This window comes from Diadema setosum, chromosome 1 (genome assembly GCF_964275005.1).
Source record: "Diadema setosum chromosome 1, eeDiaSeto1, whole genome shotgun sequence".
Taxonomy (NCBI): Eukaryota; Metazoa; Echinodermata; class Echinoidea; order Diadematoida; family Diadematidae; genus Diadema; species Diadema setosum.
Window position 1 is genome coordinate 17,032,312 of NC_092685.1, and position 14,805 is coordinate 17,047,116.

Here is a 14,805-nt window from a genome sequence, read left to right on the forward strand (position 1 = left end):
TTTCTTTTCTGGCTCCTGAAGAAACACATGACAAGAAATACACACCAGGCTGTCAAACTCTGTTGTCATTTCAAGTCAATACACACCAACATTTCATCACGTTATTAATAAAATGTTTTAATTTGGGAAGTGATTGCTATAATAGACATATGTACTGAATACACTGAACAAAGCAGTTCCTTAGAAATTATGCACTTGAAACAGAGAAAAATGCACAGAGGTTGTACGCTATACATGTACATTTAATGTGTACTTCCCGTGTCTAGTGTTGCAACCAGTCATTTCACACTTAATTGTGTTGATCATTAAGGAGATTCATATGCATAGAATTTCAATAAAACAGGAGCAAAGCATGTGCACAATGTGTAAGCAAATGATTATCTTGTTGATTATTTCATTCTAACTGTAGAGTAGAATGATATGGCACATTGTTATTCAATGTACTACATCATAAGAGCTAGAATTTATTATTATAATCATCATCATCATCATCATCATCACCATCATCTTCAGTCAGTGATGGGGTTGCCATGACACCAATTAATGTTTTTTCCATACCTCGCTGGCAGCTGGTCTTGAAGGCACCAGGGGCTGTCTGCCCCTCTTCAGGCCCCCGAGACCACCGGCCCTCGTAAGAGAGGATCCCTGTCCACCGGACCCCACCCTGAAGGGTGTTCCCATGTTGAGAGGGGGCGGGGTTTCCGGCGGTGGGGGTACAGAAGGCCTCTTGGCAGCAGAGGGTTGTGTAAGGTCCCGCAGTACTTCGTAGTTGATTTTACTCGAGATTTTCTTCTCGACAATTAGCTTCTCAATGGCCTCGCTTGCAGTGTTTGCCTGAATTGGGGCCCTCTTGGGAATTCTCCTTTTCTTTGGGAGGAATAAGAGATACAAATTTCAATTTCCTCCTCACATTTTGTGGCATGCATGAAATCTGTGAATATTCAGAATCTTCAGATCCCCAAGTCAATTTTTCCGATGGATTTTTACAAGTCCAAGGCTATGTGAAGTACTTCAGACCAACAACAATTCTGCAATGCCTGGCAATTATGTATTTAGAAAGGTGAACAACAAGGACATAAAAAGTATCTAGTCTATATCAGTATTTAAGATGGCCTTAGTTTGATATGAAGGACAGCACTTCTTAGTAATGCTTTGTCAATAAATTGTCTTGGATTTCTTTTTTTAGATCTAAAAAAGTCATTGCACTACTTTATTTAGAGTCTTTCAAAGCTGATAGGGCACAGGAGTAAACTAGTCAATAACTAACAATACTATAACATAATAATGCAGTGCAAATATTGTTATGATATTCAATGAATACCACAAAATAAGTTGAAATAACCCTTGTCATACCTTCTTGGGTTGGTCTGGTTTTAGGCCTTGTTCTTCTCTCTCCTTCTGCAGCCTCTGTTCTTTCTCTGCAAGCATTGGAGAAGAAAATTGCAAAAATAAAATACCCCTGAGCTGTATGATTTGTCACAATTGTTTTTTTCTCTACAGTAATAGCACATGCAATGCATATTATATGACTTCTAAGATCATACCTGATTACTTTATACAGTTTCCATTATGTGGTGATTGTATGCTCTTTACTTTCACATCAGTATCAATGCAACACAATGCATCATTGGTACAATAACTGGAGATGAGACTTCTGGTAATGTTTGAAACTGGAAGGACGGTAACACACATATTTGCAATACTAACAGCAAAATGATATGAACAATTGAAGTACAATGTATCCTGTTGAGGACGGGATGATTTTGCTACAACACACATTTCCCATATGCCTGCCCAAGTATACTCGGGACTCGTCTTCAACAGGTTAATGAGAATTTTTATAATGTCATTAAAGAAAACAACAGTGATTATAATCACCATCACCATCACCATCTTCATCACTTTCATCATCATCACCACCACCATCATCACCACTACCATCACCATCATCATCACCGACATCATCACCATCATCACAATCACCACCACCATCATCATCACCGCTACCATCACCATCATCATCATCACCACCATTATCATCATCCCCATCATAATCACCATCAATCATCATCATCATCTTCATCATCATCATCATCATCATCATCATCATTCCCATCATCACCATCATCTCCATCATCGTCGCCATCATGACTCACCTTCCAGGTACTTCATGTATTCTCCATTCTCCTTCATCCACAGGTTGGTTTTGATCACCACTTCCTTCTCACTCAGAATAAACTGCACCATAAAAGGTGAAAAAAAGAGAGCATAAATCACTGAAAGGATAAGAGTTAACATCAACTTTGGTTGACAGAGGTGTTCTCACCGCATTTCATGAAATCACGTTTGTACCCTTTACTTGGTAAAACATGTACTGGGAATACCTCTACTCACAACATCATCTGATATCAATTCTAGTCTTTGACCATATTCCATTATACTGTTTCCAAATTTCCAGTTTTTCTATACATACTGGCTAATAAGTTCATTTTGAACATATTTATTTGTACATGCTTGCTTGTTCTTCATGAATTTGTAATGCATTTCATGTTCAAAGAAAATAGCACTTTAGAAAGTGCTAAATTAAGTAATTTATTACTGGAAACTAAATAATTGAGTAACGCAGGTGACAAAGCCAATTACACAAACTTAGAATATGTAGGTTCTTTCATCTCGTTTCAGGAGACATAAGCTTGTTTTCAATTATTTGGGTTTCCAGTCATAAGTCATTAGTTGAGGGAAACTGAGGAATATGAAATCTACATCAAAGATTGTAGATATGATCCAATAATCAAGTCTTCATTTTATTGTCCCTCATTGAACAGTAACAAAGGAAGAGTTGATATATTAACCTTACCACTGAAGGAGAGAGTATACATTATTCAAAATATACGCTCCTATAAAAACATAACTTGGCACGACAATTCAAATAAAGCCATGCACTTCCCACATTCATGGTACAGGTCTCTACTTCTGTTATGCATTAGGCAAAACGTATTTACATGTTAATTAGTTTGCCCATGAGACATACATTTTTGTGTGAATTACTATCAAGAAGTCTCTTACCGCATCAATTTCTCTGTCATCTATTCCTGTCAAGTCAAGCTCCCCATTCCTGTTGTCTGAATCTGAGGAATATCACATCATCAAAACAGTCTCATATTTCTTATTTTTGTTTTGTTTCTAAATCGTCCACTCTTAAATACCTGATGTTATAAAATGAAATGACGTCAAACACAGCTGCCCTTTCTTTTAACATATATCTTGTCTGTGAAAATGATTTGAATGATGTCACTGAAATATTTACATTATTACCTCCGCCAAGGGAGGAGGTTATGTTTTTGTTACCGTTGGTTTGTTTGTTTGTCCTTGTGCAAAATAACTCAAAAAGAAGTTAACGGATTTGGATGAAACTTGCAGGAAAGGTTTAGAATGATACAAGTAACAGATGATTAAATTTTGGTGGTGATCCGATAATTTTGGGGGAATTTATGAAGGATTTTTGATATTTTGGCAGGTAGGTTCAATGAACTTTGGAGTTCAGGCTGCGCGTATTTGAGGTTTGCATGTGCGCACTTAAGTGCATGCTCTAGTTTCTGCCAAGGTGAGGCACGCCGCGCAGTTGGAAGTTTATAACGTAACAAAAGGTTTCTATATTGGAGAAAATGGGCGACTTTCAGCACACAATGCTATAAGTACGTATGGGTGGAAATCACTGATTCTCTATGGAAGAACAAGATCAGTGGTGGAAATGAGCTGCATGCTTGGCGGAGGTCTGCGCTCTCAGAGTGCTTGTCTAGTTGAATATGAAACATGTGAGATCATGAACAATATGATATATACCTTTATATATTTCATCTTGTACTAGTCCACTTCTAGAAGGATGTAATGTGAAATAATGCATCTTGGCAAAGTCTAATTATGCATTCACAACACCAGTTCTTACATGTAGTGCTTAGTGATACCATGGGTAACCAAATGCATACTGAATACATATTGGGGTTTTAAAACTTAACAAATCCTCAGGGTCTTTGTACAAACTAAAGGAACTTATCATGGCTCCCTGTGCCTTGCTGTGCAATTTGATTCAACTCTTTTCTAAAATTGATAAGACCACTCACCTAATGCGGTGTCTTATGAAACTCTTGGCAAATTCAAAACAACACTGGTGTTCTCTTTTGATTTATCTCTTTATAAATTGAAAACGCCACATACCTTATTTGGCATTCTTTCTGAATTAAACTTCTTTGTTTTTTTGTAAGGGTAAAAAACACCCCGTACCTATTAAAGTACTTGCATTTCATGCACGCTTAATCAATAATGCTCTCCAACTGGTTACGGCTTTGCTTACGGCTTGCCTGACACAGAAACAGCCACAATATATCCAATCCAACAATCCAAATCGAAATGATATTGACTGTAGCTGGTAAAATCAACAAATGCAATAGTGTGTCCTCTGATGAGAAGGTATTAATTCATCTAGGTAATTTTCAAAATCAGTATATAAAACAGTAAAAAAAAAAAAAGAAAATATGGATTAATCTGTAGCAAAATAGAAACAAAGAGAATTTATTGCTGGCTATGTCAGATTCTCACTCTTCTCTTCTGAAATGGCAGCCTCCTCAATGATCTTCTCCAGTCCCAGGGACAGGGCGGATGGTCGCATTCCTCCCTTCTGTGTTCCATCTTCCCATACCCGCGGTCCAATCAATGTATCGATCACATCGGACGATGACGACAACGATGATGACGCTGACTTGGCATCCATCAACGATTTCCCTCCCTCCTCAACAACACTGTCATTTTCTCCACTTTTTGACAAGGGCTCTGCTGATTTACCAGTCTCTCCGCAAGGCTGCCCTTCTTGTTTGTCTGATTGTCTGTGAGCTGGATTGATTTCTCTATCAATGAGCGTCCTTACACTTTCGTCCTGCAGCTGATGGACAATGGAAGTTGGGTCATCTGACTTACTCCCATCACCACTAACCTTCTCCTTGACTTTTTCTGTGCTGCGTTCAAGTGAACTCCGTGAAGCTGGGACATCATCTAAAACACATGGGGCAATATGATAATTATGTCACATACCGCTAATTCATACACGGAAACTTTCCAACTTGAAACGTTAATTGATCAAACTTCACATAAGATGCAGATATATGAGATAATATACTCTCTGGACTCCAAACCTCACACAATCCTTTTGACTGTTTAAAAGCTCTTGCAATGCCATGCAAGAGTACAGAAAATAAATCCTACATTTAATGGCTCTTTATATATGAGAAGTAAATAAATGAATTTGTTAAGGTTAATCCACTTTATCACAGTTCACTTCATACATGCCTAACTAACAAGGTAAAAGGAACTGAGTGCATCTACAACACATGGGGCGATATGACACATTATGGAATGTACCACTAATTATGCAGAAACTTTCCAATCTGAAATATCATTTGATCAAACTTCACATCCCAGTCATCAAACCTTACATGATCCTTATGACTGCTTGAAGCTCTTGCAATACTATGCAAGAGTACAGAAAAGAAAAAATACACTAAATGACTCTATACATATGAGGAGAAAACATATACATGTTTTAGACTTATTCAAGCTGTTTTGATATACAATTTTTACAGTTCATTTCATGCACGCCTAGCTGGGATGTAACAGACTGCAGATGGTTTTATAATGATTACACTTCCTTCTTCATCTTCCATACTTCCTTCCTTTTGAATAGTCCACTTACAGTGGAGGCCCGTTCCTGATCTGAAGAGATAATGAAACTACAGAACACTTCATTGAAGAACAAAACCTAAATGCATCTGACAACAGCTTCATTTAGATTTATGACTTTATTAATGATATAAAATGATAAATCAACCATAGTACCCACTCATCACTTGCAGTAGAGACTGGACAAAGTATTTGACTTTATAGTGATTATGGCATTCCATTGCGTCCTGCATTACAGTAGATTCCTGACTTGTGACTTGAAGTAGGGGTCAAGTACCAATTGCACTGAATGAATTTACAATGAGAATGGAAGTCTACACAATTATTTGGCAGCCTGTTGTGTGATAAACCACAAGCAATGTCTCTGACTGATATATACCTCTCTTTTTTCTTTCCTTTTTCTAATGCACAAGAAATAAGATTATTCAACAGAAACTGGAACACATGCAATTTCATGACCAAATCTAGATAATTAGACTACAGTGCATGCAGGAAGCCTACCCTTTCTAAAACAGGGAAGTTTCACAATAATAATAGAGAGGTTCTACATCATGCAATTTGTTGACTGCCACATGCACAGCACCCACATGTTTATGCCTATGATAACTTAATGTACCAGGGTAGTTACCATGACAACACAGCTGCTCACCTGCTATGCCCCGTTTCCGGTTTAGAGCCATTTCTATCTCCTGCTGGACTGTCAAAATCTCTCCTTCAAGCTCTTGCACCTCCTTCTTACTCAACTCCTCCAGCTACGTTGTAGAGAGAAGCAGAGACAAAGAAAAAGATGCATAGATATATACACAGACAAATAGGCAGATGGGTAGATAAATAGGTAGATGGGTAGATAAATAGATAAATGGGTAGATAGATGGGTAGATAGATAGATAGATAGATAGATAGATACATCCGTACATACATAAATTGATGACAAATTAAATGGACAGATAAACAGATACTGTATATGCCAAATATTTTGCAAGGTTTTTATTTTCTCAAATTTCGCCAGTCAGGTGCTATAAAAAAAAGAGAAAATATGAACTCTGATCATGTCAAGAATGTGACGTGCACACACACATTTCCCTATTCATTTCTGCACTCCGCAATCATGAATTTATGCAAAATTGTCAGGAAGTCCCAATTCGCAAAAAATAGCCTTGCTGAATATATGCCTTATACAGTAGATAGATAGATTTATAGATAGATAGAGAGAGAGAGGGAAAGAAAGAGAGCAAAAGATAATGTGGATAAACAGACAGAGAGATAGAGAAGATAATGACATCTAGATACAGATAAGTACAGTTTCATATACTCTATCTTTCATATCTATCATTCGGGGCTGTAAACAAAAGAAAAGAAAAAAGAAGTGGAGAGTATGGCATTAAACTTTCAGACTTGTTTAGATACACTGACAGATGTTATGGAATAAGCCTTGTTTCATATCATCAGGAAGTATACACCATATCAGTGACTACGGTGATGTATTTGTGACACCTACTTTTGTGCCTGACTACACATTAGAGCCAGTTGCCAGGGGGGTCTAGTTATGATATATGCATTGCTCCAATCCAATTTCATTGTAGTTATTCTTTTTTTTTAAGGCTGGGATAAAAATAACTTTAGTGTACTATTCTTGTAATCACAAAATCTTACTGTTTAGTAAGCCACTAGTTTGCCATTTTGCTTCTGGATCACAGTACATCAAATAGCATTATTCATTATTTTTCTGCCTTTGAGGAAATGGCTTGATTTTATGACAACCGCTAAACAAAGAAACGACATCACATGATTCAATGCCATGGCATTAAAATTTATGAGAGATCTGATGTGTTGTAATTTTGCAAGCAGTGATATGAATGATTAGAAAGTAGGAAATGAAACTGAGAAGCAGTTTGTTTGCTCTTTTTTTTCAGTTCAAGTTTAGTGTCTGTATCAGAATATGACCTTGCATCAACAAGTACATCACAGGATAAATCTAATGGGAACTTCTAGGATTTGCCATCGAGTGCAACTTCCTACATTCAATATGATAAGCAGACAAGGACATGCAACTTTACGAGTCTATTGTTGACATCACAGGTTAACACGAACAAATATGCCCCTTTGCCTGGGGAAATGAAAACTTGGCGAGAGGCAAAAGCATATAAACCACCGCAAAGCATAATATTTTCATACCATGGCACTTGAGGAGCTACTTTGTAAACCTTGCCCTGCAGGGCAGGGAATAGATGATGTCGCCTCATCATGCATGAAATTAAAGAGTCATCTTGGCACCTGTCAAATTAATAGAATTCATTCTAACAACAATAATGATAATAATAGTGATAAATAGCTCCCTTTGAACAGGACGTGCAACCTCTAACCTCAAGTGCACTTTCTGTATTAGTTGACTGTGGACAGAGCTCCAAATACACATGCTCTGGTCTTGAGTGTGACAAAGGGAAAACTACTTGTATTTCTACTTTAAAGTTAATAAAGCAAAGCCTTAAATAATATATAATGTAATCAGAAAAAAAAAATGACAAGAGCTTTTTTTTTTTTCTTTCTTTAATAATCATATGAAAGGAGGCATCCTTCAAAATGAGCCAGGGCCAGCATTCTGATGATCAATTATGTAAATTTAACATTCTCTTCAATAAGTAAAAAGTGCAAACACAACAAATGTTTTCTACTCTCTCATATTGCCATCCCAATACAAGCAACTCAATGCCATGTAGAATCTTTAAAAAGTTTTTGATTTTAAAAGCATGTCAAGGTGATGCAAAGTGCAGAGGAATTTGATTATCCGCCGTTTGGAACACAGCAATCAAAACTGTCCCTGATTCTGTACACTAAACTGATTTACCGATGAATTGTTTCTTAAATTAAAGTACAGTTTAGTGGTTTCTCTCATATATGTCAAAGTTGGGTTCTACAAGGAAATGTTAGGCTGTCTGCTAGGAAAATACATTATGTCTGCTAACCTTGACACGATCTCATAGACATAAATTAAAAAACATTACCAAAAAAAAATAAATAAAAATAAAGACACTTGAAGAGTGGTCTCTGTGGTCAACAACTGAAAGGGACTTTGACTGTCAATCCTCCTTTAAGTTTTAATATCTCTTCTGAGAATTCATCTCACAAGTTTCTTATGCAAATAACAAAATAAAGTAGAATTAAAGTGCTCCATATCCATGGAAATGTCTGAAGTGAAAGCAATACCAGAAGGATCATTGGCTCACAATGATATAATTACTCAAGCAATATATTCTTACTGACTGAATAACTTATATCATATATAACATATATACACATCTATCATATCAATATCATTCAAAAGGACTTGCAAATATTTTTTCAAGACCTCTGGGTAACTGGTTTTGTCTTTAAAATTTTCACAGCACAATTTCCTTTCACTACTGCCTATCCCCACCTCATACTGAAACTAGCAAACACTCATCTGCTAAACTACAGTCATGTCTGCTCCTAAAAAGTACTTCCTCTAAAAGATCCCGGCACTGGCTCGCACTGAGTGCAGTGACCTCTTCTCACACTGGTGCATCCCTCAAAGCGGGAGATCAAGGCCACAGACAAAAATACTGCCCTCACGTCATATCAACCTGTAAATCCCAGCCGCATGGAGTTGACTCCTTGCTGCAGTTTCATTGCGGGCTATTCATTTCGTTTGTATGTGCGTTAAAAGAGACAATACTGTGTTGCCCCAGATCCCACAATACCCCAACATCTGCTGTAATCCCAGGGAGGTATATTTACAAATGAACAATTCTTGTCGTAAGGTGGTGAGAGACTTCTGATGAAAAGATCTCTTTGTTACAGTTTTCATTGTTGTCTAATAGGGCTCACAGTTGACAAGATTTCGCTCCATACGACTGACTTCAGACTTCACACTGTAGGCTCTGTATATATGCACAATTATCGCACAAGGCATCTGTTTAAAGGGCAGACTTCCCAACCTTTCTGATTGAAAAAACAGGTATTATTTGGCTCAAAGGCAGGAAAGATAGAGCAGTTCCTACAGGAGTGTGTAGTAAAATCATCACAGAAACAGGAAACTGGTCAGAATTCAGATTCTTCCACCAAATTCTGAATGGTTGGGAGGTCTGAAAGGGATATGTTACAATATTGTGCCTACAAATTCATTGTAAAATTTTAACTTAATCTGCTGAAATAATAACCACCTGCTCATAACATCATACAATCATTTTTGTGTTTGCCTGGTTCCTTGCAATATACATTATTGTACTTACAATTTTGCCTGCATGATATAGAGTAATTTCAAGGAAACACATTTTTCCTTCTGTATTGAATTTTTGGACATAGAGAACTAAATCATGCTACATATAGTTTGAACATGACCTGACATATGCCTTTGAGTAGAAATTACAAGCACATTTCTTTGCACACTCTAATGCATGTGTGATATACCTGCAGTAATGAGAATACATAATTATGAAAGTAGTATCTTTAACTCAAATTAACAAGAACAACAGTGGCGCAATCCAAACATGTAAGATGATATTTCCTCAAGGCATTCCTGCAAACTGATTGAACACACTGATCATAAGTCTCTGTATCTTTTACTGTATCAGAGAGGTAGCTCTTCACCAGTAATGCATCTGTGTAATCTCATGGAGGAGACAATCTGTTTAAAGGGATGGTGCAGTTTCGGTTGAGACTGGGCTACAGATTTCCCATGGGTTTTTTTTTTATGATGATTTTCTGAGATAATGAGAAACCTGTTAAGAAAAATGACAGAGCATATAATTCTAAGTGGAATTCAAAGTTTATTTGATGAAAATTGATTTTGAAATGGCTGAGATATCCAAAACACAGCAATCCTAATACAACGCGGGACCCACCTATTACTAGGATGGCTTTGTTTTACTTTGTTTCTGGATATCTCAGCCATTTCAAAACCAATTTTCATAAAATATGCTTTGAATTCCTCGAAGAATTGTATGCTCTTTGACACTTCACAAAGTCATTTCTAGGTATCTCGCAAAAAGTTACAGGCTGAAATTCTCACCTCAGCCAATACTATAACCAGCCCTTTAAGTACAGGAAAAGCTCATTGTGGTCTCTGGTGGTGTGTCAGTGACCGTCAGGCTAACTAACCTGAGCCAGTTTGGCCTTTCTCCGCCCTTTGGTGAAGGAGGGCGGGTCTTGCTCTTCTTCCAGGTCAATCTTGTGGAACTCATCGATGGTCAGTTTACCGGACGGCGTCTCTTCAAACTCTGTCAACCTGTTTTAAATACCATAGAATTACACAGCGAGATTCGTCCCACATTGTCTATGTCTGCGATTCGCCCCCACAAGTAAGGGTCACAATTGAGATGGCTATCAATAGAGACAATAATATTACAGACTGTGTATTGTTCACATTGCTAATAAAAGACATATATACTTGCTGGGTAAGGTACAATATAGATCTTCAGAGATTTTGGCTCTTTTTAAAATTATGGGTAATATTCCCACGAGAACTAATTCACTGCTCATTTATTCCTGTTCACTGTTCTGATCCAATTCTCCCATTTTCTAATTTTTCAAATTGGTTCTATTTCTCATGAATGTCAACAGCACTTATACCTAGTCAATGCAGGTGACCCCAAGGTAAAAAGACATTTCCTACACGATGATTAAATATCCTTGTATTTGACGATTGTCAGTGAAACAAATATGAACTGAATAACAATGCCCCTGGGAACTAACCAGCATAGTTTTCATGGTCTTTTGAATTTAATACGATATTGGAATGAACAAAGAATTATGGCTTCTGGCACAATGACAGAATGCCTCATACTACACTATAGAGATGCCCAGTTCTCTTCAAAGGTCAATTATTTATCTATGGAGAGTTTCATTTGAAATATAGAAATATGATTTGATTTTCAGCAGTTACATAGGGTGCACGTCACGAGACCGACACCCACAAGTCATACAGCCCACGAGTTATACAGCTCACGAGTCATACAGCCCATGAGTTTGACACTAAGCTAACAAGGTCCACAAGACCGACAAATTAAGCCTCGTGTTATATCAGTCGAACTCGTGGGCTGTTTTTACCTAGTGTCAAACTCATGGGCATTATTTGCCTAGTGTCGAACTCATCAGCTGTATGACTCATGGACCTGTTTTCAATGTCAAACTCGTGGGTGACCCTGTTACATACATGTATGTGTGCCCATGCTTGAGTTGCTTACCTCTTCCTGAGCGTTGCATCGCACACCTTCACAACTTTAATGACATCTTTCTGTGTCCTGCTAAAGTTGTGCAGTCTGGCTGCCACCAGCAGGGCTACAACAACAACAACAACAACACAAGGGAAGTCAACTAAGACCGGGGCATAACAATCTGAAAGAGATTGATTTTATCACGTCATTATGGAGTGAAATGATGGTGATATCTAGCAGCAGTGTCGAATGAGATGTAAATGTATGAGATTTAAATGTCCATTCTTCATTGTTGCCTTATTTCATGTACAATGCACGGACCTCCTAGAACTTACTGAACATGATTTTCACTCTAATCAAATAATTTGCAAAGAATGATGAAGCACTAGAGGATACCCCCTCCCACAAAACTTAATAATGAAATCAATCACAAAATTCAGAGGTGGACATTTTCTCCTGGATAACAGCAATTAACATTTAATTGTAATGGAACAGCAGCATAAATCAGATATATTAGGAAGGCTTCCTATTTACAGAGAGCAAGTTTACACACTCAGCATGACGTTTACATTGTTTGTGATAGGTACCAGTAAAACCAGAAATTTTTGCTTGCATGAAACTTTTATGGATTTAACAAAGAGCCAAGATTTGCAAAAGTAAAATGCATTTGAAAGTTTTTTGTCTACACGATGCATTGAATGCCTGTGGCAGTCCCAAGAAAGTTTCATGCCACGCAAAAGGCTGTCGGCTCCAATTTGCGAAAGTTTCATGCTACTAATGTTTCAGGTTTCACAGTATGTCACCAATCATTACAACACTACATTTTCCACCCAATTTAACAACTTAGACCTAATTCACCCCCTGCGCCCTTGGACACATTCTCACCTAGTGCAATTATGTTCATATATCATGGAAATAAAAGGCCATGGGCAGTAAGAGGTGGAATATTAAGCAGCACCAAGTAATCAACAGAGACTTCAACTCTCCTGTGTTCAACTGGAGATCTCCCGCTTTGAGGCCATTTTCTCAAAATCTCCTGCTATCCTGTTTTAATTTGAATTTCTCCCACTCTGGTTGTGCATCTCCCACTTAAAATTCAGCCTTTTCCCACCTAACCTTAGCTTTGTCATGTATGCATTCAAGAAAATAAGACAACACCAAAGAGAATCCACTAGTATAACCTTTTCAACAGGCCCGGTACCCCCTCCCTCCCCCACTCCCCCTCCCTCATCCACCCTCCCCCTCCCCCCCCCCCTAAAAAAAAGGGAAATTGTGTTTCATCCTTGTGATAATTTGTTTTTGTGCTACCACGCACATAATATTGTGTACATGTTCAGTCTCCAGTGTGCTAGGGGGTCCAGGCAGGAGAATCTCCCATTTCAACCCACCCTTGGGTACTCTTTCAACCCATCCTTGGGTACATCCTTGCATAGATTTCTCCGGCAGGTGTCAATGGGAAATGTGTGTTCCGATATATAGCAAAATCAGCTCATCCTCAATGGGTTACAAGATGCTTGTGGTTGGAGTCTCTGAATCAAGGCATGCACAGAATGTTTGGCTATCTTTATAATGCCCTACTACCTACCCAACAAAGACTATTATGAATAGAGAAAATGCCAAAAAAGAAATGCTTTACCCTCAAGGTAAATGGCAAACATCAATCTCTACACATTGTTCTGATGGATTACACTTAGTCACTGGCATGTAAGATGTTTGAAACCACATGAACTGCTTAAACTGGGGCCAGTGAGAAGCTACACAACATACCATTTTAAGCCGATTTCATGAATCAGAGAAGACAGGATGGAAAGGGAGGGTGTATTCAAACAAAATAAAAAATTATAGAGGCAGAGAGACTCTTGAGTTAGCAGTAAGGAGGACATTCTCTGTGAAATCCAAAGGTCATTGTGAAATTAGTGTAAGCGTCATTAAGCTCTGTAAAGCACAGAAATAATTAAAATAAGAAAAATATCATGTGATTGTCATACTATACTCTCAAAGCCACATGATGTTATGAAAAGGATGTGCTGCTTTTCCAGTTTGTACTGAGTAAATATAGGGCACTTTTATTCTCAAGTAATGAAAAAAAAAAAAAAAACGAAGGGGAAAATAATAAATCATCACAAAACAAGTAACTGAAAGAGATAGATAATAGTTTAATACAGGGTTCTCTGTTCTGTGTTGGCTTATTCTTCTTTGGTCATACTTTCAACTTTGTACTGTAAAAGTGGATATTTTGGCGCAACTAATTTTTCGTGCTCGGCCGAATAAAAAGAGTTTCGCATGTTTTTAATTCCAAGACATCAACTACAGGAACATATATCAAGCAAAAATATTTGCGTGCTTTTATTTTCGCACTAGTTTCTGATTTCGCGAAATGCACGAAAATTTCCACTTTTACAGTAATCACTGAGAAAATATAATGCAAAAGCACCATTAGATTAAAAACACACATACACACACACAAACACACACAAAACAAAACATGATGACGGGAAAGGAAAGGACAAAATGCATCAATGGAGGAAAGAATGAACATGTAGTGATAAGTGCATGCACAGATGTACTTGGCCCCCATAGAACAGCATTTCTATTTCATTCCAGCTCATGGCAGTGATTTCTCTCTTCCAACTTTGACTCATGGACACGGGCAATTCTCCTTTGGAAATGTCATTTATATTTGAATTCTTCAAACCAGGCAATCTGGCAGAGATTTTGTCTAACTTTGTTTTGTATTGGGAATGAATGCAGGGTGCATTTCCTTCAAAAGACAGATATAATCCCATTTCATGAGGTGAGGCATGCTAATAGAGATGATTTTGGCAATATTTGACAGAACCCTGGTTTTTTTTTTTTTTTTTTATTCCTTTATTAAAATTGCTTGAATATTTGAAGGAAATTT

At 37.6% G+C, this 14,805-nt stretch overlaps 1 protein-coding gene across 1 annotated transcript in view; it reads right to left on the minus strand.

Moving 5' to 3' along the window:
• Positions 1–540: 540 nt before the first annotated feature.
• Positions 541–14,805, minus strand: part of LOC140237386 (transcription factor IIIB 90 kDa subunit-like) — a 51,981-nt gene continuing 37,716 nt past the window's right edge. The window contains exons 7-14 of the mRNA XM_072317312.1: positions 11,934–12,027; positions 10,849–10,975; positions 6,380–6,482; positions 4,597–5,046; positions 3,067–3,128; positions 2,157–2,238; positions 1,354–1,418; positions 541–867 (exon numbers count right to left, since the gene is read on the minus strand). Coding sequence (XP_072173413.1) covers positions 541–867; positions 1,354–1,418; positions 2,157–2,238; positions 3,067–3,128; positions 4,597–5,046; positions 6,380–6,482; positions 10,849–10,975; positions 11,934–12,027 — 1,310 coding nt within the window. The remainder of the gene's footprint in view (positions 868–1,353; positions 1,419–2,156; positions 2,239–3,066; positions 3,129–4,596; positions 5,047–6,379; positions 6,483–10,848; positions 10,976–11,933; positions 12,028–14,805) is intronic.